The 24,376-nt window shown below is 40.3% G+C and overlaps 1 protein-coding gene across 1 annotated transcript in view; it reads left to right on the forward strand.

Annotated features, from left to right (window-relative positions):
• The first annotated feature begins 414 nt into the window (after positions 1–414).
• METTL15 (methyltransferase 15, mitochondrial 12S rRNA N4-cytidine) overlaps positions 415–24,376 on the forward strand; it is a 114,556-nt gene continuing 90,594 nt past the window's right edge. Inside the window, exon 1 of the mRNA XM_056851682.1 lies at positions 415–679. Coding sequence (XP_056707660.1) covers positions 416–679 — 264 coding nt within the window. The 5' untranslated portion in view covers position 415. The remainder of the gene's footprint in view (positions 680–24,376) is intronic.

Here is a 24,376-nt window from a genome sequence, read left to right on the forward strand (position 1 = left end):
TAGTTTTCTGCTGAAAAACTGATTAACTGGCTTTGCATGTGGCAAGAAAGTGGGAGCAAGGCTTGGAAGATGGTTTGCCTAAGAGTTAACAGTTTGCCTAAAGCCACCCAGTGATCTTCATGACAGAACAGAGCTTTGAAGCCATGGGTATGTCATCAGAGGCTCTATGATCCGCTGTATGATACTGACCCATATACATTTAATTCTTTTTACATTGTGAGTAATTTACATTGCTTTAATGGAAATCTTACTTTTTATTACCATCTGTTGTTGATATTTGCAGTATCTTGGCATCATTCTATGACTGTATGCAAAACAACTACTGTTGCTTCCTGATGGTTTTCCTTTCCTAAAGCCATTTGAAGATATTAATTTAGATTTCTGATATTTATTCCCAGGTTGGCTTCTCTACAACATGCATCGACTTCCCTATTTACAGAAACTCTGCAACAGATTTCTTCATTGTCGTTTAATTAGATCTAGCCCAAATTGCTTAAAAATATCGATCAGAAGCATACACTCTTCATTAGCACATGAATGTGGAGCTGAAGAAAAATCAATGCATTTATACGGTGATGAAAAGTTACAGTACGGTATAGACGACGAAGGCTGTCATCAACTTCATATTCCTGTTATGGTCAAAGAAGTTGTTAATTTTTTAGAACCACAGCAAGGACAGGTAAGCTGGAATTTCTTATGGAAGTATATTTACATTAAAAAAAAGAGTTGTTGTTCTTTACTGTTCTGAGATTACTAGTTGAAGAGAAAATTGTATACTATAATTTGAAATGCCTGTTCTAGTAAATTGATTTCTGGTGGCAGTTTAAGATATTGTGTTCACAGGATTCGATGTGACTTTTAGTAAACATTTATATAATAGTCTATTTCTATATGCAACTAATTAGAGCTGGAAATGTGGTGTGGGATGGCAATATGGCATTATACAGCTATTGTGGCACTATAAAATTCAACATGTTATAAATTGCAAGTTGCCTGGACATTCTGATTTCAAAACAGAAAACTTCTTTGTCAAGAGGAACTTAAATGGGAACATTATAGTGCGATCCTAAAGAGAGTTCTACCCTTCTAAGTTCATCAAGATCAACAGGTTTAGAAAGATGTAACTAAATCCTAAACTCTGTTTAATATTGCAAGTGTTAGGTCACATCTTTTCAGTAAGCTTGGAGGTGATTTAAAACTGCCATAAACGGAGATTAAGGTAGAATGCATACTACAAACCTGTCATGGATTGAGAGCAGAACATGACCTTTCATCTTAGGAAGTGCTCGTGTTTATATTTAGATGGTCTGGGAGGTCTGATCTAGGCCAGATAGACATGGTTTTTCACAACCCACAGTGAAAACACTTAACCCCTCTGATGTCTAAATGACGTTCTGGTGGGTTGCTGGAGCCAGAAACAAGAACCCAGATCGGTTGGAACCTTTCTACACATATGAAATTTTCTTTCTTTGTGTGGGTATTTGTGACTGTGGGGGAACACAACCACTGGAGTGACAGCACCAACATCCTTTTAAAATTGTCACATTATAAAACAAACAATACACCCATAGGGTGATTACAGCACACTTTAAACCAAACCTAACCATAATTCACCCCAACCCTGTATCATAACCTCCAGTTCACCACCACTACATTTTAAGTTTTTAATAATCTAAACTGCTGTTGTCCTTCATGCAGATTCTAAAATCTGTTGTTGCATATCCTGGTAGCCTTTACAATTACTCCAGTATACCATAAACTACTTCTAAGTCTCCACAGATTTGATAGGTATCTATCGTTTTCAAGTCCACGTGTACCTATACACTGATATCTTGCTCATTGTCCATGTGTACCATACTTTATTTAGCCACAGTCCTAAAGATGGCACTGACTGATCCTTCAATTTCTGTGCCAAAGTCATTCTGGCCACAATGACCAGTCTTTGAGGCAGAGCCATATTTTTAGGACAGTCATTCAGCAAATAAACCTTTGGTGTGCAATTGAAGGTATATCGTATAATGACTTCAGTTTCTTTATGTTCGCTATTCCAATATTTTTGAACTATTGGACAGGCCCACCATAAATGGAAGAAAGACCCTTTATCCTCACCACATTTCCAAGTTATATCAAACCCCCCTGAAACTTTGACTAATCTTGTAGGAATCAAATACTACTAATAAAGCATTTTCAAACAATTCTCTCTGATTCCAGTATTTAGTGGAATCCTAGATACCTTATGAAATGCTTCCCCCCCCCAATCCTTCAATGAAATAGAAAAACCTAGATCAGCTTCCCATCTAGTTTTACAGCTCCTTTTATCTTGTCACCTGCCTGAAGACCTGCATAGATTTTTGCCCATAACCCTTTGGGATGATCCTGCCCACAAAGAATCTTTCCAGTACCATTTAATGGCCAAATATATTGGTGATACTTATTAATGATAACATCCCATGTCTCTCTTGAATGTATTGAAATATTGGGATTTGTCCTGGAGCTCTGCTCCTCAATTAGTCCCAGGTCATAAAATCCCTCTCCCCTTTCACATCAGTAAATCTCCCTAGCCCCACTACAACCCACCAGTCAGACTCCCTAGAACTTAATAAATCCTGAAAGTCTTTATCACATATCTGAGGTTTTAAAGGGGAATTCTTAAGTCCTAACCTATTAACACATCTATCTCATTTTAAGCTGAGGCATCCCTAACTGAATTAGAGAAGATAACCCTCTGCTTCCCATCCTGCCAGATCCATCTGCTTAAAGGTAGTGATAAACCTTCCTGTTCTAGTTCCTAGGTCTCACTTCTACTCTTCCAAAACCAGCTAGCTGCTGCTGCTAACAGAGTGGCCTGATAATACTTTATTGTATTGTGTACCAATAACCCTCCCTTATCAGATAAGGAAATCATAATATCTTTTGGAACTCTCACCTCCTTATCACACTGAATAAATTTATCCAATGCTTGCTGTATTTTCTTCAATAACGTTTGGTACATCCAAAAGGAGAGACAGAAATAGAAAAAGAAATCTTGGTAAGATCTTCATCATAATAGCAGGGATCCTGCCTAACCAAGATAATTTATACTGACACTGTTGTTTTTTTAAACGAGATTTTCACATTCTGAATGAACAGCTTCAAATTTTGCTCTAATATATCTTTTATATTTCCAGAAGAGGATACCTCCAAATATCTAATCCTGTCAGTCTTCTATCCCAAACTAATACATACTGAAATACTTTTGTTTTCCTCCAATTACATATTAACCAATGATAATACTGATTTTCCCACGTTAATTTTATAGCCAGAAATTAGGCGGAGCCTACCCACTGCTGGAACTTTAGAAGAATAGTGCAGAAGTAACTATAAAGCTGAGGAGCAATGGTTAATCGGAAGCACCAGTGAGAGCTAGATGATTTTACATTCTCTGTCTTGGCTACTAAGCAGAGCAAAATTGGAGGTCCCCCCCAAAAAATAAAACAATACCTACAACATATTGTCGAAGGCTTTCACTGTCAGAGTTCACAGGTTCTTGTAGGTTATCCGGGCTGTGTCACACCGCCCGGATAACCTACAAGAACCTAATGCCTACAACGTTCCAGTCTCAAACTGCTACTCAGCAATATCTAGACCAGTTGAGGATCTTCTGAGTGATGTCCTGTTTTGGGGTTATAGTACAGGAGCAGCTCCCAGGGAGTTTATGAAAAACACTGGTTGCTCAAGTGGCCCATTTTTGGATCTCTCTATTCTGACCACAAAGTAGACAACATCTTTGGTCAGCTATCTGTGGTGTTATCTAAGCTTGATCGTCTTGTCTGTCTAGCAACATCTCCATGTTATGGTCAGGTAAGATGCCTTCACCTGTTCTGCCAGCTCAGGATGGTGTTGCAGTTGAACAATGGAGCCAAATGGATTGTAATGCTTTGCCCATGAGCAGCGCTGAAGACTCTTATCCGCTAGTATTACAACCTCATAGGATATGTCTGATCATCCTCCATCGATTCAACAGGAACATCCCTTACTGGAATTCTAAATCTTGGGCTAAGCACCACTTGAGAACTCTTTCTGGTAGCAGAACTGAATCACTGGAGTTAAAAAGAGTTGAGCTTAATAACTCCAACAAGGAGTGTAAAATTTTACTGATATTTGACAGTTCAGGCATTCCCTCATTACTTGTCAAAGACAGTTTTTTAAAAATATAGGATTTTTAACGTGACTTTTTATTAATACATTATCTCCACTTTTTAGACTGATACCTCCACACCCTGCTAATTCTGTGGCAAGGGATAGGTACCCATGGGGTGGTTCAGATAGTGTTCCATATCATGATCTCTCTCTCCCTCTCCTCCCCCCCCCTGCTTTTAAGGCAAAGTATTGAGCTACAGCACTCTGATGCCACTTTTGTAGATTACTTCAAACAATATTCTTTGCTATTATTCCCTTGTGGATGATTCTCAGAGTGTCCCCTTACCTGGTTTCAATATACAAGATTGGATTTTTAAAACTGATGCTACTTCGGAGAGAAATACAACCTCTCACTGTAGATTTTTGCCATGGTTCAAATTGTTTAGAAAGGACCATGGCAGAGCTTCTTATTTCTCCGACATTACTTTCCCCAATCTTAGAGTGGCTTTAACATCTGTGTGATTTCAAACTATACTTTCTGCCATTTTAGCAGGTCAGTATACAAAAACACTGGCTACTCATTGTCTATGTATTTGTGTAGCCTTGGTCTCAGAAGATCTTTCACATTATATTTGGTTTTGCCCTTTGTATACAGAGCCTGGAAATAAATTTCTTGCTGACATTTTGAAGGATATAAATTCTTCTCCTATGAATGACACACTAATGTTCCTTTTTTCCAAATTGGATCAGTGTGTCTCTTCTAGAGTGGCACAACTCTCCTTGGCAGCCAATAAAATACAGGCCAGAACTGTGTCTAAAGGCTGAACTATTTTAAACACAATAGATTGTGTTTAAATGTTTTTAATTGTGTTTTTAAGAGCTTTTAACTTTATAGTCTTGCTTTCAATATAGTTATATGTGTCCCTCTATGTGTCCTAATTGTAATGACCTTTGGTATTATACAATAAATGTTTTGCTTGCTTGCACTACTTCTAATAGATGCCTAACTGAGGACATCAGATTTGTGACCGGAAACACCACATCATCCAAGTAATAATTTTGTCTCCCTTTCATCTATCCTAAACCCAGAGATCAGTTCTTCTCTCACCTTAATCACCAGAATCTCTATGCATAAATCAAACAACAAAAGTGACAATGGAAAACCGTGTTGCACACCATGACATTACTGGAATTACGGAGCGAGAAAACCATGAAAGTAGAACTGAGCCCTCAGACCCTTATATAATAAATTAATCAATTTACAGATCCCTGGACCAAACCCAAAAACTTTCAGCTTATTTCTCAAAGTCCCAACTGACCCCATCAAAAGCTTTTTTAGTATCCACAAAAATAAAAGCTGCTGGCAATTTACACTGTTCTGCATAATTAACTAAATTCTCTGAACCTCTGAATACTGCAGGACATCTACTGACCTGCCAGAAATCTTGTATGGTCTGACCCAATGTAACTGTTGATTACCCTTTTTAATCTAAGAGCTAATATCAAGGCTAATATTTTATACTCATCATTGAGTAAAGATACTGGACTGTATGCTAACTGTTTAGAAATGTCCTTCCCTGCCTTAAGAATTAGTGAGATATAGGCATCTGACCAAGATTTGCTAAAATTTCCTCATAGAAAAACATTTTGATACAATTTCAAATAAACATTGTGCAGTTTCCTCAGTAAAGATTTTATAAATTCACTCACTACTCCATCAGAGCCTGAGGCTTTGCCAACCTTTTAATTTTTGATCATCAGTTTAATATCTTCCAGACCAATAGGTCTATTTAACCAGCTATAGTGTTCTTCCAAGATTTGTGGTATCGGCATCTGTATTATAAACTCATTATTTTTTTTTTCTTTATCAACCACTTCAACGGCATAAAGATCAGCAAAAAATCTCCCAGATCCTTGAGAGAGAGCTCCTGGTGTATCTAATTTCCTTCTTGAACTTGTAACAGTCTGTGGACAATTAAAAGTCATAGTTTTGTCCTCTAGAGGACTAGCCAGCAGTTTCCCAGGCTTATCAGCAAACTCAAATATGGACTACCTCCCTCTTAGCGACATCTTAGATGCTATACGAGCATCCAACTACTTAACCGTATTTCTCAACATACCCAAATCCAATTTTTCCTGTTCAGCTAAATAGCTTTTTTCCAATCTTTCTTCATAATCACATTCATCACTTCTGAACATGCTTTATCAGTCTTCTTAGACCAATAAACCTGCTGAGAAATCAAAAGGCCTTTCATATACACCTTAAAGGCCTCCCACACTGTACTGTAACTAGAATTCCCTACATCATTGATTTTAAAGAACTGCAGTATTTCCTCCTTCGGCTTTGCCACTACCAAGTCTTCCATTTTCTATGTCCATAATCTTTCATCATTAATAGATTAGCCATAATTGGAACATAATCGGTGTATATCATAGCACCCATCCTTATATCACTTAATGATTTAAGAAGTTTAGATGAGGCAAAAATATTATCAGTACAAAAATATAATCAATAAAATAATTTCCAGCGTAAGAATAAAAAGTGAAGTCCCTTTTTAATGGATAGAAATAACGGAAAACATCATATACATTATTCTCCTTTAACCAGTGTCAGAATGACTGGAGAAAAGGTTACTGCTTAGACTTCTCCTTGAGGTATCAAGCCTCTGATCAAAATTACTGTTGAAGTCCCTCACAATAAAGACTTCCCCCTCCAACCAATCTTCAACCTCCTCAACAAGTTGTCTCAGAAAATACTTTTGACCAGAGTTGGGAGCATATATTAATCCAAGGGAGTTTATATTAATCCAAAAGTCATTTTCACACCATTTAACTTCCACTTTTCAAACAGATATCTTCCCTATGGGTCCTTAATTACAGATTCCACACACATCTATTCTGTATTACCAGATGCAGTGGATACCTCTCTAGTAAGGTAAACAGAAGTAAAACATTATAATTATTGCCAAGATAGTATCTGATTTTGTTCATGAGCATATATTTGTATCTGATTGTTTCCCAAAACTGCCATAATCTCTATTTTCTAAACACTGAAATTCTAATAAAATCATGTTATGATTCATACAAACAAACAAAAACTAGTTTTTTGGGGGGTGAGGCATGTAATATTTGCCCTTAAAATATCAAAGATAAATATCTCTCAACCTGCACTTACAAGTGCTGGATAAAAAGAATATCAACTTTCTCCTGCATTATTATAAACTTCTGCTTCTTTTAATGGGGCTCTTTAACCCACTGATATTCACAGACAAGCATTTAAACTTGTACATATCTGCATCTAATTCCCACACTCCAAAACCCTTAATCCCACTTTTTAGAACCTTTAATTTAAAGACAATGCAATTTCTTTAGCATTCACCCACTTTATTATCTGCCTCATTCAAGGAACTATTTCTTATATCTATTAATTTGAATGGAAAACTTCGTCTTGACTCCAAAGGTCACTGTGCTAGAGTTTTGTTTTTGTTTGTTTTGTTTTGTTAAAAATTGAAAGTTTCTCCTTTACTTTGAAGTTATTGGTGACATGTCTGAGAAAATTTCGACCTCCTGCCTTTCTATTGCAAGATGGAAATTCTCCCTAAATGCACTTGATACCAGGTCCCTCACCCTAACATAATGAAATTTGAGCAACACATCCCTTGTTTGGTTCTCCTTAATGAAACCTCTCTTGTTTGTATGAAAAGCAGAATTTGTTTTAATTTCCTCTTTCAAATCTGATCCCAACTAACCTGTAAACAAACCAGTGGGATAGTTTTAAAAATTACTTCCTTTAGCTCTTCCTTTGAAACCACATACCCTCAAGTTGGTGCTCCCAAGTTTATTACTCACTTTCTCTAAATTATCAGAAACTTTTCACCCTCTCTTGCTGCTAAGAGCCTTTTTCTAATAGTCTGAATGCCTCTTCCACTATATCTGCTTTCTCGGCTGTCTCCTTGCATTGTTCTTTCATCTCCTCCACCCCTATAGTAACCTCTTGTAAGAACCTCGAGGACGAAAGCCCTTAGGAGGCCAGGAAGGTGCTGCACCAGTGTTTGGGCCCCTCGCTCTGGCCCCTGGGCTACTTACGACGGTGTTAACACTGAGAGCCCTGTAACCTATGGAATGAGTGAAATGCTTTTTTAAGATGGTTTTTTTTTTCACTCAGAAAGATACAATATTTCATAGGAGGCCTTTTCTCCCAGTGCTCCCCATAGTTTTCCACTTTTGTGTTGGAAAAATTGAGAAAGTCCTAAGATTTTCTTATGCTAGGAGAATGAGGGAAAAAAGCCTTAAAAAGCTGAAGGGGCCACTGGCGTGGGAGGGCATTCCCCCTTTCACCCCAGGAATGCCCCTTGTGTTATGGTGGTGCTGCGCCATCTTTTTTGGTGGCGCAGCACCGTTGAAAGCAATGGGGGATTCCCTCGTTTTTTGTTTTTTAAACATTTTTTGTGCCTTCATGGTGGCCAGGAAGCCTATGAGGAGGTGACATGGCTGCGCTGCTCCTGGCTGCCGTGGATTTGCCCCCCACTTCAGGATTGGGCTGTCCCCCCTCAGTGTTCCCTAAAGTTCCCAATTTGTAATCCCCCCACCCCCGCCGGGCTCTTCCCATCTTTACTGTTAACTTGGGCAAATGGTTCATTGTTTAAGAAAATGAAAATTCTTAATATTTTTTTAGATGATGAGAGAAGATATGTCCACAGTGTAGATATTAAAATATCTGATCATTCTTCTTGCTGCTTACCTATGGGAAATCGTCTGTCTTTGAATGAAAGGGATTTTTTTCCCACTCAAATTCTTAAGTGCTGGTCTGTTGCTTTAGAACCCTACCCCCACAATTTCCTTTTGTACTTTATGTGAATGAGTCACTCCCTTTTTAGCTTATTTTCTTTGCAATAGTGTCTTTCGCAGTAAACCCACAGAAACTTACTTCCTTTAGATTCAAGTCCAGTAGCACCTTGGAGACCATCAAGATTCTCAGGGTATAAGCTCACTTTGTTAGACATGAGTATGAATGGAGATCTGAGTCTTTTTATTCCAATCAGAAGGTGGGAGGGGTGTTGTAAAGAATGCTTGTAAAGGATGATGAGGTACAATGTATATTGTTACCTGCATGATTAGAGCAGAGAGGAAATACTTGGGTGAGAAAATTAGCATCTTTAGGGATAAGGATCCTATGTACCTAATCAGTCTGGGGTGGGGTCCATTGTTCTGAACCTGTGAAAGAACTCAAGTTCAGCAATCTTATTGTAATTTCCCCTTGAAGTTTCTTTGAGGACTTACACTTTTAGATCAGCAGTGGAATATTAAAATGCTTTTTTCCCACTGGTTTTTGAGTGTTGTGTTTCTGTTGGGTTTCTATCCATTTATTATTTTGTGTAGGGAGAGTGGAAGGGCACTGCTGACATTTTATGGTATGTATAACATCGGAAGATGAATGAGTGAATTAATCTGAGATGGTATGGCTGGTGTTGTTAGGTCCAGTCATTGTGTTGTTAGAGTGGGTATGGTGACAGATCTGGCATCTTGGTTTGTTGCAGGCCTTGGTCCCAGAGTCCGTGTCCATGTTTGGAAGGATATTGTTGTGGGTGAGAAGTGTTTAAGGTTGGGAGGGTGTTTGTGCGCAAGAAAAGGTTTGCCTCCCAATACCTGTGAGAGAGGAGTATCATTGTTCAGCATAGGTTGTAGGTTGTTAATGATGTGTTGAACCAATATAACCTGAGAGCTGTATGTGACCACCAATGGTGTTCTGTTGTTGTTTTTTGGGGCCTATCTTGTAGCAGGTTATCTCTTGGTATAATTCTGGCTTTGTTTCCTTACTACATTAGGAGGGTATTGTAATTCTAAAAATGTTTGTTGTAGATCCTGCAGGTGAGAAACTCTATCTGAGGAATCAGAAAAGGTGCGGCAGTAGTGTAAAGCTCAGCTGTAGACAGTTATCTGTCACATTGGCCATCATTTTCCTTGTCTTTTAACATAGCTTCTTAGTATTCATCAGTAGGCAGACATTTTCAGGTGTGAACTATAGATATGAAAGTTACAGAAATTTTAATCCCATGGGAGAAACTTTTTCCTGGAAAAAAAATGGAATTTTTTTGAAAAAAATGAAATATATACAGTACTTATCAAACCTAAGCTACTTTTTACCAATTAAATAACATAAAATGCATCATTTATAACTTGTAATATATAATTGCATTTGGTATACTTGTAACATTTGAAAGTATAAATATCTTCATTTTCTATAAGAAAAATTGCAAGTATGGTGCGCCTTATGCTACCTTAGCACATGTATATCTAATTATTGCCATTTTAGAGGAAGAAAAAAGAAAAGCTGAAGGTAGAAACGAATTCTGTAGTAAACAAAGGACAGTATATTATTTGGACATAGACTGTCTCACAGAGTCACAGTAGGTAGGACTGCCAGTTTGGATATTATGCTAAACTTTAATATTGAAAATACTATATTATTTAATGCTATATTATTAAACACATTGTAGCATATTAATTGTTGCTAAATCATTTACATGTAAACAAAAGCAATTCTTGAAAATGTTGTAAATGTGTGCACTATTAGCATTTTTAGTGTTCTCCAAAATTTTCCAGTATTTCCACTGGAAAAATTGAGAAAGTCCTCAGACTTTCATGTTGTACATCTGGAATCCCACATCTAGAGAGCCAGTGTGGTGTAGTGGTTAAGACTGGCAGATTTTCATCTGGATAGCCGGGTTTGATTCCCCACTCCTCCACATGAAGCCTGCTGGGTGACCTTTGGCCAGTCACAGTTTTCTCAAAACTCTCTCAGCCCATGCAGAGGCAGGCAATGGCAAACCACTTCTGAATGCCTCTTGCCTTGAAAACTCTACGGGGTCACCATAAGTCAGCTGTGACTTGACGCCAAAATCACACACGCAAAGAAAGAGCCAGTGTGGTGTAGTGGTTAAGAGTGGTGGTTAGGAGCAGTGAACTCTAATCAAGAGAACTGGTTTTGATTCCCTCCTCCTCCACATGAGCAGCAGACTCTAATCTGGTGAACCGGGTTGGTTTCCCCACTCCTCCACATGAAGCCTGCTGGGTGAGCGTAGGCCAGTCACAGTTCTCTCAGAACTGTCTCAGCCCCACCTACCTCACAAGGTGCCCGTTGTGGGAAGAGGAAAGGATTGTGATTGTAAGCTGGTTTGATTCTCCTTAAAAAGTATAGAAAGTTGGCATATAAAAACAACAACTCTTCTTCTTCAAAGTTGGGAAAGCTGCCAAAATCCAGCTTAGTACGCAGCCGGTACCCTGGGTGAGTTACATTTATGTTATTAGAGCATTTAGTACTTTGGCACATGCTCCCTGTTCTTTGTACTTGTAATTTGGCTCTCAGCAGACAAACCTTAGTTTTCCCACCACTGGTAGTTCCCACCACTGAAGGAGAACTTGCAGGAGGGTGTTGTTGTTTTTTGCCACCTTCTGAGCATGGAATAGGGGTCACTAGGGGTGTGTGTGGAGGAAGTAGTTGTGCATTTCCTGCATTGTGCAAGGGGTTGGACTTGATTACCCTGGTAGTCCCTTCCATCTCTGTGATTCTATGATTCTACCATCAGAACACCCATCAAGACTGCCTGCTGAGAGCTGTGCTCCATATGCACTGGATCTCATTTTCTTCCAATACTAAGTTAGCTTACTGCTATCACTATATATCACATAACAAATTACAGTATTTCAGAAGCCTATTTAAGGCACTGTGTTATGATAAAAAAGATGCAGTGCTTTTTGGTGACTCAGCTCATAAATGACACTGTGTACACTTTACTTCTTACAGCATTAGTCTTCCCACCTCTTTGGCAAAACTAGTCATGAGAAAGTTATCTAAGGCTGTTAAACTGTAACCTCAAGACAGTGGTCCCAACAGTAGTGATCAATGTAAGTAGTTTTATAGTTTTCCTTATACTGGGCTAGATACTCAGTTGTCATACTGGCTAATCTTATAGAATATTTTGAATTCTGGTTGGTATGGCTTGTGCACAGTGATTCACACATATTAGATAGTACCAGGGTATTAAGCTCATGACATGTATGTCACCGACATTTATACTATTTAAATATTAAAACCTACAGCCATAGAAGACCTGGGACAGGCAGTTAGCTTAGTACATGAGGTGATATTGAAGGACTTGATCCTGATCTAGAATATTGAAGTAATTGTACATATATACATATCTAGTTAGGAAAATAATCCACATTTCCATTCTTTTGCTTGATCATGGTATCAGTACATGAGAATGTGCTGTAGTGGTTTTGAGTGTAGGACTAGTATCAGGGAGACCTGGGTTCGAATTCCTACTCATGCCATGGAAGCTCGCTGGGTGACCTTGGGCCATTAACATACTCTCAGCCTAACCTATCTCACAGGATTATTTTGAGGATAAAATGGAAGGGAGGAGAATGATATAAACTGCCTTGAGTCCTCATTGGGGAGAAAGACAGGGCACAAAGGAAGTAAAATAAATAAATAAAATATGTAAAGTCATAGGCTGTAGATATTTACACTACAGTCCTAAGTAGAGTTATACCTTTCTCAGTGCATACAGTATTCTTAGAATGGCTTAAATCTGTTTAGGATTGCACTGTTTTATTATTATAGTAGAACATATGACATTGCAAGAGTCATCTCTCAATCTTGAATGGATTTAATAATCATGAGATGGGAAAATAACTCTGAAGAGTTCTGGTGTCTTTTTATTTGGATTCATATTTTATGGCCCATGATTTCTGTTGCATAAGTTGATAAACATCTTTCCCAAGCTAGCATGGGAAACACCATGTTTTATGAATTTATTTTTGAGATTTCTACCCCAGTTTCTTGAATGGTGTTCCCTAAGTAGCATATACTTCTTATGTTAAACAATCAAATATACTTTTTAAAATCCGATTTTTTAAACATGCATTCAGCAAACAATGATTATCAGAAAATCATAGATATTTAAAAATCTAAATTCATAGCATGTTTAGCTATGGAAACCTACTGGTCAGTGGACATGTATTTTATAAGTGTCTCTTCATTGCTTCTTTCTAAACAATGTTATAAATACAGTAATTCATAAAATTCTTAATTTTTGGTTTTCACATCTTTTAGTTTTAATCTTACAAGATATATTCTTGGTCACTCATTTAGTTGCAGTTTCAGATAGATACAAGCTAACTTATATATTAGCTGTGCTTGCCACCTCTGTTTTAATCAAAACCATGCCTTAAAGTTGTCAAAATATGGCTAAAATGCAATTTCATGGAGTGAAAACATTAATACATTAAATTAGCATGTTCTCTGACAGGCTGGTAACAAGCTGATCAGTGTATCCTAATAACACATCATAAAACATATGTCATCTGAAAATAGTCAAGTAATATGTAAACAAATGTGTTAAGACAATCACTCTATATTGTTTAAAGTGTATATATTTCATAGAAGAGTATAATTATTCCCTGCCTTTCTCTGAAGACTCAAGGTGTCTTGCAAAGCAACCCAGAGTTACCAAAAAGAATAAGACAAATATGCTGATACAACAACGTAAATAATCTGAGCCACCTTTGGTACACAAAGATCCTTTATTTGAGCTGAAATTGCTCATAACTTTTGTTTTCTGTAGTGCTGGCCTTTTTTTTTTTGGCAATTTTTCATAATTTGCTTTGTCATCATCATTGTGTTCCCAATGACATTTTCACATTCCAAATCTGATAGACTAAATAGTGTTATAACATCAGATCATTAACTATATGTTCCCTGAGTGACAGGAATCATTTATGTTGCTAACCCAGGAAATCCAGGAGAAATAGTGCTGAAGATTTTTTAAAAGAAAGGTGAATATTTGCATAATCATAATTTTTCAGGAAAAACGTATGCACGAATACAATTTAGGAGAATATTTGATATGCCTCTACCCCATAGTTCAAGAAGCTATGAGAATACAGTTGACATCCTGATGCAAATGCGTGTCAGCAAAATTTGTGTATGTTTCCACAATAATTTTATTGCAGCATCAGTATAAACTTATATATGTAACCTTCTGCTATACAGCTATTTGGCCACTTCATATGAACCACCAACAAACTGACCCAGTGAAACTTTCGTTATGTTGCAAAGGTGGAGTCATTCGATTGGTTTTTCATGAAATTGAGTTATAATTGGATAGAACCATTTCATGGTGTGTAAAAATAATACTGTCTGTGCTGAAGGAACAACTTGTGTGCATCTACCCTAAATAATTGATAGAAATGGTTTAGGTCATAAACCAGTGGTTCATCTACGGTTTCATGCAGCCCCACATTGGGACTGCTCCTGCGCAGGCCTGCTGCCGGATAAGACTTTTTAGTTCTGCAACACCAGGGGGTGCTAACTCCTCGGAGCGCACGTACGACTTCCCGCCTAAACTGTCACTCGCTTGGAGGAGCCACGCCCCCTGCCTCCCAGTTTCTTTTCTGCCGCCGCTGTGATCGGACATTTTCTTCATTGCTCCAGTGTTTTTCGTGCTCTAAACGTGAGTGTGGACAGCCTTGCTCGGCCGACTCTTCCTTAGGAGTCCCCACTGGTGGAGCGACTCCTTACGATGGCTTCTAAGCCCTTATTTAAGAAGTGCCTGAGCTGCGGCTCCAATCCGATGATCTTGAGTCTTGTGTGGTCTGTCTGGGGGAGACACACAATGTGACCACCTGCCGGGTGTGCCAAAAATTCAGGCACAAGGCTAGATTGGAGAGAGATTCCAGACTGAAAGAAGGCCCTTTTTTCTACTGGCCTTCTACCGGGCTTGGAAACGCATAGCCTCCTCTCTACCGTTAAATCGACTCCCGTGTCGCTCCCACCTGCTGTTCCACCCTCGGTTCCACTACCGGTTCCGTGCACGGTTCTGTCGGCCTCAACGGCCCCTGAGGACCCCAAGTCATCTACTGTTGCGCTTAACGTGGGAAAAGTGGCTTTGTCTTCCAAGCCTTCCTCCCGCAAGCGCCATTCTGTAGAGAGTAAACAGTCTACCTCTGAGGCCCCTGCTAAGAAGCACAAGCAAAAGCTCAAGCATCTCGAGCCTCCCAGGTCTCGTCCTGAACGGGAGAGGTTGCCTAGCCCCCCCTCCAAGACTCCCTCACTCGGTTCCGTGTCACCGGTTCCATCCTTTTCTGAGGTTGATTTTGATCCGCAGTTCATGGCGCAATTCAGCCCCGAACCGGCATTTAGAATGCAGGACTACCCAATGTGGAACCAACCGGCTCCCTCTGTTCCCTGCTTGCCCCCCGAACTCTACCAAGACTAGATGGAGTTCTGCAGGTCCCATCAGCTTGACATGGCAAGCAGATGCCCTTCTTTCACTACGGTCCCGCCCTGCTCAGCCCCGGTTCCGTCGACTTCTGTCGTGTCCAGGCATCCGGCTTAACCCCCCCCCCCAGTCCCGTTCGGATCCAAGCATTCGGAGGATGAGGCGGAACTATCCATCTATGGATCTGAAAATAGATCTGCGATCTCCCCCGATGATAAGTTACCTGAGGCTGGCTCTAGCTCTCCCTCAGAGGATCCCAAGTTACATGTTGAACAGATGCTTCGCATCGCTCAAGCCCTAAAGCTGGAAGTATCCACCTCTCAGGATCGCCCTCAGTATAAGATTCTCAGTCGCCTCTATTCGGACTCCACCACATTCATCTCCTTCCCGCTATTAGAAGGCCTCTCTGACCTCGCAGTACCAATCTGGAAAAGACCGGCTACATCTGCGGCTTCCTCTAAGAAGCTGGAAAATTTGTACCACATCAAGCAGGAGTCAGCGGAATTCCTGTCTGTACACCTTCCTCCGTCTTCAATTGTTGTTACGGAGATGCAGTCTTGCCAGAGATTTGGTCAACACTCCACCCCTGCCGACAGGGAGAGTCGCCGTCTTGACACTTTGGGACGCAAGTCCAACATCCTCATCCCTGAACTACAGGATTTCTAATTACCAAATAATTATGACTGGTTACCAGTTACATCTGTGGGAAAAGCCCCCTCTTGGATCCCTTTACTGAGGACTCAAGGGCCTAGATCCAGCAAATCCAAGCGGAAGCTCTATGGGTCTCTAAGCGTAAGATCGCCGCCGGCAAGCACACCGCTGACACAGCTGCTAGAGGCCTAGGGACTGCAGTAACCATCAGACGCCATGCCTGGCTCAGAAACACGGGCCTTTCTGTGGATCTATGTGCCCAAGTTGACCTACCTTTTGAAGGTGCCACCCTTTTCTCCTCTAACATGACAGAGTTCCTAACCAGCATCAAGAAGGATAAGCAGACAGCCAAGTCCCTAGGTGTGGCCCCCTTCCAACAGCAACAGCCCAGGGACAGATACACTCAACGCCAGCATGGTTTTGCCATGCCGTTTTTTAGGAGCCAGAGGCCTTTCCGCCCTCAGTATCCTCCTCGACAGCAGAATTACCAGCAGAATTACCATCAGTCCTTTAAGAAGGCCAAGTTCTCCCCTAGGCCCAGGGCTAATTCTAACCCAAGTCCCCAGAAGGACCACCAACAGCAGGGCCTCTTCAGAATAGTGTCCTTGTCCTCTATTATTGAACTTCTCATTCCGGGTTCCTGGTTTGCCGTCCTTGATCTTAAGGACGCATATTTCATATTGCTGTTCATCATTCTCATAGGAAGTACCTTCGATTTCGCCAAGGCCCTTACATCTACCAATATTCGTTTTTGGCTTATCCACTGCCCCCAGGGTCTTCACTAAGTGCATGGCCGTGGTAGTAGCCCATCTACGTACCCTGGGATGTACCATATTTCCATACCTGGATGACTGGTTGGTATCTGCCCAGTCCAGAGAACTCCTGCTTTCCCATGTCGATTTGGTTGTCTCGACCTGTCTTAAATTAGGTCTCCTAATCAATTGGGTAAAGTCCAAACTCATCCCTTCCCAGTGTGTGCAGTATGTTGGGTCTTCGTTGCACTCGATTTTAGGGAGGGCTTTTCTCCCCTCTGACAGAATCAGAACGTTACAACGCACTGTTTGTACTCTTCAGCGCAACCGTCACCAGTCTGTCTGGTTTTTTCAAAGGGTACTGGGCCTTATAGCCTCCACCACTCCTGTAGTTCCCCTTGCGCGCCTCAATATGAGGCTTCTACAGCTTTGGTTTGTCAGGCTATACAACCCTGCAGTTCACTCCCCCTTCTTCCATCTCCCGGTCTCAAGGGGCATGGCTAGGTCTCTTTCTTGTTGGTTGATTGATGCCAATCTGTCAGTGGGTATCCCCTTTGGCTACTGGTCTCCTCACCATACCCTCACTACGGATGCTTTCTCATGGGGTTGGGATGCACACTGTGAGACTCACTCAGTGCAGGGGCGGTGGGCTTCCGATGATTCTCTACCCCATAAAAAGTCTTATCCAGCAGCATCCCTGCGCAGGCGCAGTCCCAATGTGTGTCTGCACGAAGACCTAGATGAACAACAGTTACAGGTAAGTGCAACAACATAAGAAAAGCCTTGCTGGATCAAACCAAGGCCCATCAAGTCTAGCAGTCTGTCCACACAGTTTCCAACCAGGTGCCTCTAGGAAGTCCACAGACAAAATTACTGCAGCAGCATTACCCTGCCTGTGTTCCACAACACCTAATATACTAGGCATGCTCCTCTGGTCCTGGAGAGAATAGGTATGCATCATGACTAGTATCCATTTTGACTAGTAGCCATGGATAGCCCTATCCTCCATGAACATGCCCACTCCTTTCTTAAAGCCTTCCAAGTTGGTAGCCATCACCACATCCTGGGGCAGAGAGTTGCATAATTTAACTATGATTTGTGTGAAGAAATACTTCCTTTTGTCTGCTTTGAATCTCTCACCCTTCAGCTTCAGCAGATGACCTCGCGTTCTAGTATTATGAGAGATAGAGAAAAGCTTCTTCTCGTTCACTCTCTCCAGAGTGCATAATTTTACAGACTTCTATCATGTCGCCCCGTACCCGCTTTTTTTCTAAGCTAAACATCCTTCAGCATTTTAACCGTTCGTCATAGAGCAGTTGCTCTATCCCCCTGATCTTTTTGGTTGCTCTTTTCTGCACCTTCTCAAGCTCTGGAGTATCCTTTTTTAGGTGTGGTGACCAGAACTGTACACAGTATTCCAAGTGTGGTCTCACCATAGATTTGTACAAGGGCAGTATGATAGCAGCAGCTTTATTCTCTATTCCTCGTCTAATTATGGCCAGCATGGAATTTGCCTATTTCACAGCAGTCACGCACTGGGTTGACATTTTCATCGAGCTATCTACTACCACCCTAAGATCCCTTTCTTGGTTTGTTGCTGCCAGCACAGATCCCATCAGTGTATATGTGAAGTTGCGATTTTTTGCCCCAATATGCGTCACTTTACACTTTCTCACCTATACAGTAGCCATATTGTAACGCGAACTTAACTGTAATTTGGAAAAAGCCAATTCAATGGAAAGACAAACTTGGCAAATCCATTAAATAATCTATAATTTAACATTCATAAGATGTGCATTTTTCAAATTGCAAATACCTCAGCTAATCAAGTGTTACTTTGGGCTGACCGAATGCATATTCATAATAGTGTATATTTGTAACATTTAAAATTGGTTAATTACACGATTTAACATGCTCAGCATTTTAATATCTACAATGAATACAAATACAGTACAAAAAAGCTGCCCAGGCATTTATAATTCAATATCTGGACATCCAATATCCAGACTGATCCCACAACTGGATGTTTTGATCCTGCATGCAGGCATTACTAACAGGCCCTCAGCAGTGCCATTTATGGTTCAATTAGCACAAAATTATTAAAAAATATTTTTTAAAATTACATTCAGGCTATGTGTATACAGTTTATATAAAACATAAATGAATATCGTGTTCAGACTTGGGTCCCATCCCCAAGGTATCTCATTATGTATATGGAAACATATATATGGAAAACATGGAAAGAAAAATGCGGACCACTTCTGGTCCCAAGAAGTCTGGATAAGGGATACTCAACCTGTAGTCATCTTGGCACATTCAGGGTTATTTAGGAGCATAGAATTACTTTTTTGTCATGTAATTAAAACTACAGCAATAAAAGAAGATGAAAAGAACAGTGTGTTGGCTTTTATTGAAGGCATTCAAAGGAATGCCTTTGTTGCATGACATGCAATGCTGACATGTCTCTTTACCATAGAGAACAGCCGCCAGGGAAGTGGGTTTAACTTTCTCCCTGGTGCCATTTCCCTGATCAAAAGCAGCCACTAAGAACTACTTTTTTTCTGTCAGCAGGGGGGAAAGGCAGGTTCCCTTACTATTCCTGTCTTATGCCCTCTACTGAAGCTTAAAGAAGCACAGAGGGACAGTTTTTAATAAGAATAATTATATGAGGGACAAGGTAAACTCATCTTCCCCAGTGCCTCTGCTCTGACCCATATGTACACAAATACTGCTGTTTTTGTAGCTAAACTGCATAACAGTCACAGATTCCTAACTTTGGCTGTAGTAGCAGATTCACACCTTTGGCCCCAGTATCCCAGACTAAATTAATAACAAATGTTTACTTTTAATATTTACAGTGTTCTAATGTCTACTGAAAAAAGAAGCCTTGTTTAGACGGCTAACAGTGCATTCCTGAGCGGAATGCCTGCACCGGGCTTAGGAGGCAACGTGGTGGCGCTGTCTCCTAAGGAGGTTTCAGCAGGGCGCAAAAAAATCGGCTAATAGTGCATTCCTAATGGCCTAATGGCAGCCCGCCACCAGCCCAGCACCGTGACGCCCCGGGAATGCCTCCCGGGATGCCGGGACGCCCCAGGAACACCTCCCAGGATGCCGCTGCGGTCTTTTCCGGCGTTCGGACACCACCAGAAGGCTCCGTCGGAGTCCCGGCCTGGCACTGCTGTGGAAGCGGCTGGTGACTGGCGTCCGGGCCTTCACGCCGGCCTTGGGGCCACAAACGCCGGCGTATGTTGCCTGGACACCGGCATGGGGGGCCCTTACGCCGGCGCTGGCTTTGCCCGACCTCCTCGAGGACATTCGACCTTGCTACTGGCGCAGGTCAGGAATGCACCATAACAGTGTTAACTTACTGACCTCCGAATGTTCTGCTGAATGTCTGCTCACTCAAAAAGCTTTGTGCTGGTTGTCATAATCATCAGGTAGCTAACTTATTGATTTCTGAATAGATTCTTATAAAGATTCTTAAGGGTTTTTTTTTTTATACTAAAGACAATGTCTATTTAATAGTTACACTTATTCACAGTATCTTAATTATATATTCCTTTAATTCTGTATACAGAATAAATGATTTAATTTTATAGGAACAGCAGTATACTTTCTGGTGAATAGTTAGCTTTACCATCAAGACCCTGAATGGCATGTGGCCAGGGTTTCTTGAAGGATTGTCTCCTCCTGTTCTGTATAGCCTGCCAGTTAATATCCTCTTCCCAAGGTGTGCTGTCTGTCTCCCTGCCTGCAGAGGTAAGACGAGTGATGATAACAGATTGGATGTTTTCACAGGTGGTTTTCACTGGATTTTTTATTCACCTTGAGGCTCCAGTGGCACCTAACTTATGGTCCTTTGGGCGCCAGGTTAAAGAATTTCTTGCTTTTTATCTTCAAGCCTGAGGATGGTTGAATGATATCATTTTAGGCTGCTGAGTGTTTGTTTTCTGCTATTTTTATGGCTTGTTTTATAATTAATGATTTTGTTTTGTTATTTTCACAAACTGTCCTGAGCAGGTCTCTGCAGAATTAGGTTATACATTTTTTAAATAAATACTTTTGTGTTTGTGCAGGTATATCCTAGATATTATTTTATGAAATATGGTGGTATAGGAAAAGTGTATAGAACATAGAATTACAACACGTTTTTGTCTCAACCTATAGAATTACAATACGTTCTTGTCTCAACCTATAGAATTACAACACATTTTTGTCTCAACCTATAGAATTACAACACATTTTTGTCTCAATCTTTAATCTCATTGAAATGCAGTTTATAAAGACAACAGTTTAATTAACTTTAGGCTGCATGCTTTAACCACACATATACTCAGCTGAGCTCATTGATTTGTTTAGTTGGATGGTGTGACATGTAACTTTTAAGTATAGTTTAGGGCAGTGGACCCCAATCTTTTCTGCAGGCACATTTGGAATTCTAACACAACCTGGTGGGCACAACAACAAAATGGCTGCCACAAAATGGCTGCCACGGGAAGGCAGAGTCAGCCACAAAATAATTGCCATAGCTTAACTTCAGAAACAAGCTCAGACTCTTGTGTTGTGGTAACAGCTGCTGCCAAAGCAAAATTTTTAAAAAATCTGCACAGCTGATCAAATTTCCAGTTGTCAGTTAGAAGCCTTGCTGGGCAAAAGACCTACTCTTCCTAAAAACATTTGGCAGGCACCAGAAAAGGTATTGGTGGCCACCGGGGTTGCCTAAGGGACTTCTGGTTTAGGAAATTAATACAAATGTTAATAAATAAAGGTCATTAAAAGGTATAGTAAAACGTAATGACAGTTGGTTCTTGTAAGTTATCCGGGCTGTGTAACCGTGGTCTTGGTATTTTCTTTCCTGACGTTTCGCCAGCAGCTGTGGCAGGCATCTTCAGAGGACGTTTCGCCAGCAGCTGTGGCAGGCATCTTCAGAGGAGTAACACTGAAGGACACTGTCAGGAAAGAAATGTCAGGAAAGAAAACTCCAAGACCACGGTCACACAGCCCGGATAACCTACAAGAACCAATGAACTCTGACCATGAAAGCCTTCGACAATATGTAATGACAGTTATTTCTCCTGTTAAATGGGATTTGGATCTGACAACAAAACAAAACACCCTTAATATCAGTGAACAATTAAAGGAAGTTGCCTAAAAAACAAAATACGTCCGTGGGATTGTCAGTCAGTAAAACTGAGCTGACACTGTGCTTTAATTAAATTTGAGACTGTTACCAATTAGTCTATAGCACTACAGGCTTCAAGCTGCCTATGACTCAGTGCTCTGACTCATCCAGCAAAACTTTTCTTACTAAAGAAATATCCAAGCAGCTGCAAGGATGAAAGATCAAAAGGAAAGCAGGTTCATCGACCTTCTTTTCAAATCCTTTCTGTTAAATTTCAGTGCTCAGAAATACACTATGTGCTGTGCAATCATGAACAGAGATACACCCTTCTAAACCAATTAAAGTCAATGGGCTTAGAAGGGTGCAACTGTGTTTAGGATTGCGCTGGTGGCCTTCTAGTATCACTTAACGGTCAAAGCAATTTGAGAAGTATAACTTGATCATTACTAAAGAGTAAATAATTCCGTTCGGAATATATGTTATCCTAAGAATCACAGTTACAGTTAATATTTGAATTATACAAAGTGATTCTCAGTTGCTCGTACATGCAATTTATAATTTGTTAATAATTACAGTTCGCTAACCATCAATATATCTCATTCTCAGTGTGGCCCATTTGTGCATATTTAAATTTGGAGAATGGAACTATGGACAGCCAAGACAGATCTTTCTGCAAACCTGAGAAAAGCCCCAGGTTTGCAGAGAAATCTGAAATCAAATAACTAAATACATACTTACATTGGAGGGTTAAAATCCCCCAAAATGATAGAAGCAGTACCTGTAGCTTTAAGGAACAGATGCCCTCAGTGATTATTGCTAGGCAACCATAACTGTGTTGCCAGAGTTCAAGCTTTAGTTTCTGTCAATAAAAGGCAGGGAGAAGGGGACAGGGCCTTTTTGGCCTCATCAGGACCAGCAGCAGTCACCAGGTGACTTGCTATCACCCAGTTTGCATGACTCACCCAGCCCTAGCTCTTTACTGTTGTTCAATAGTACCCAACCCATGAAAACCAGTGTGGTGTAGTGGTTAGAGCTTAGTCTGGGAGATCTGGATTCGAATCTCCACTCCGCTGTGGAAGCTCATTGGGTGACTTTGGACCAGTCATGCACACTCCACCTAACCTACCTCACAGGGTTCTTGTGAAGATAAAATAGCATTTCTTAATAAGCTATGTGTTATATAATGTTACAAAATTTAATATTCTGATGTTACTAGTTCTACCTATTATGATTTATGAGAGTGTTTTTGTGCAAAAATACATGTTCTTTCGTTTACTTCAGAACTTGTTTCCTACCTTGACCTTATATCCCCCCCCTACTTCTCAGGTGGCAGAAATTAAGATCAATGTACTATGGTAGCATAGGGTGCAGCAGGTTACAACTCTTTCTCAAGTATTGAATATACTTGCAATTTTTCTTACAGAATATGTGCATACTTTTAAAATTCCATAAATATGCCAAATAGTCAAATGCTATATTCTAAGTAAGTTATTAATGATACATTTTATGTTGTTAAATCAGTAGAAGTAGTTTTGGCGTGGCAAGAGAGCAAGTATTGCTTATTTTTCACCCCCAACATATTTTTCCCTATGTACACATCTAACTAAGTGAGTAGTCTAGCTTTATTAAAATCATAGCTTTTCTAATGGAATGTCAAATATATACAGTATGTTTGCCTGTATGAGAATCTTGTAGTAACCAATTGAAAGCACAAATAAATGGTATTTGAGCCACATAATGTGTACTGAAAGGGATGTGAGAATATGCAGTGGGAAGGGAGAACTGGTGAAAATTGTTCCCACTTTCTTGAGTGAAATTAATATATGTTGAAGAAAATGAATAATATTACTGAAAATGAAGATCTCGCTTATCAGTAATCAGTAATATTTTTGGAATATCAGTAATCAGTAATATACTAAAATCAGTAATATTTTTGAGCTGAGTTTTTTTTTTGTACTATAATTTATAGTAGAAGATGGATGGGGGGCATGTAATTTTGCCATTTCATCCCTTTTGCTTCAGACCATCTACTCTGCTCTCATGCAGTTTCTGGTGATACCCCCCCCCCCCGCCAAATGAGCAGAATTTTTAGCAGTAGCTGGGAGTCAAGGAAGTTATGCTCTGCTGATGGAAATATTTCTGTCAATCAGATATGTTTGCAGAATCCAAGTTTATAGATAATATGAGCGAGGACCCAAAAGAAACTTCCAGAGAGACTGTATCCCTTCCCCACCCCCGCTTCCTACCTTCTTCCCTTCTGTAATAATCTTCCCCCTCTTTCTTGTCCCCTCCCTGTCTGTGTCAATCTTCCCCCTCTCCCTTTCTTCCCCTCCTCTTCTCTGATAATCTCCCCCATCTTTCTCCCCCTCTCCTTATCTGTCAACCTACCCCATCTCTTTTGCCCCTACCCCTTCTCCATCACTCTACCCACCCCCTTTTCTGTTAAC

This window comes from Euleptes europaea, chromosome 6 (genome assembly GCF_029931775.1).
Source record: "Euleptes europaea isolate rEulEur1 chromosome 6, rEulEur1.hap1, whole genome shotgun sequence".
Lineage (NCBI taxonomy): Eukaryota > Metazoa > Chordata > Lepidosauria > Squamata > Sphaerodactylidae > Euleptes > Euleptes europaea.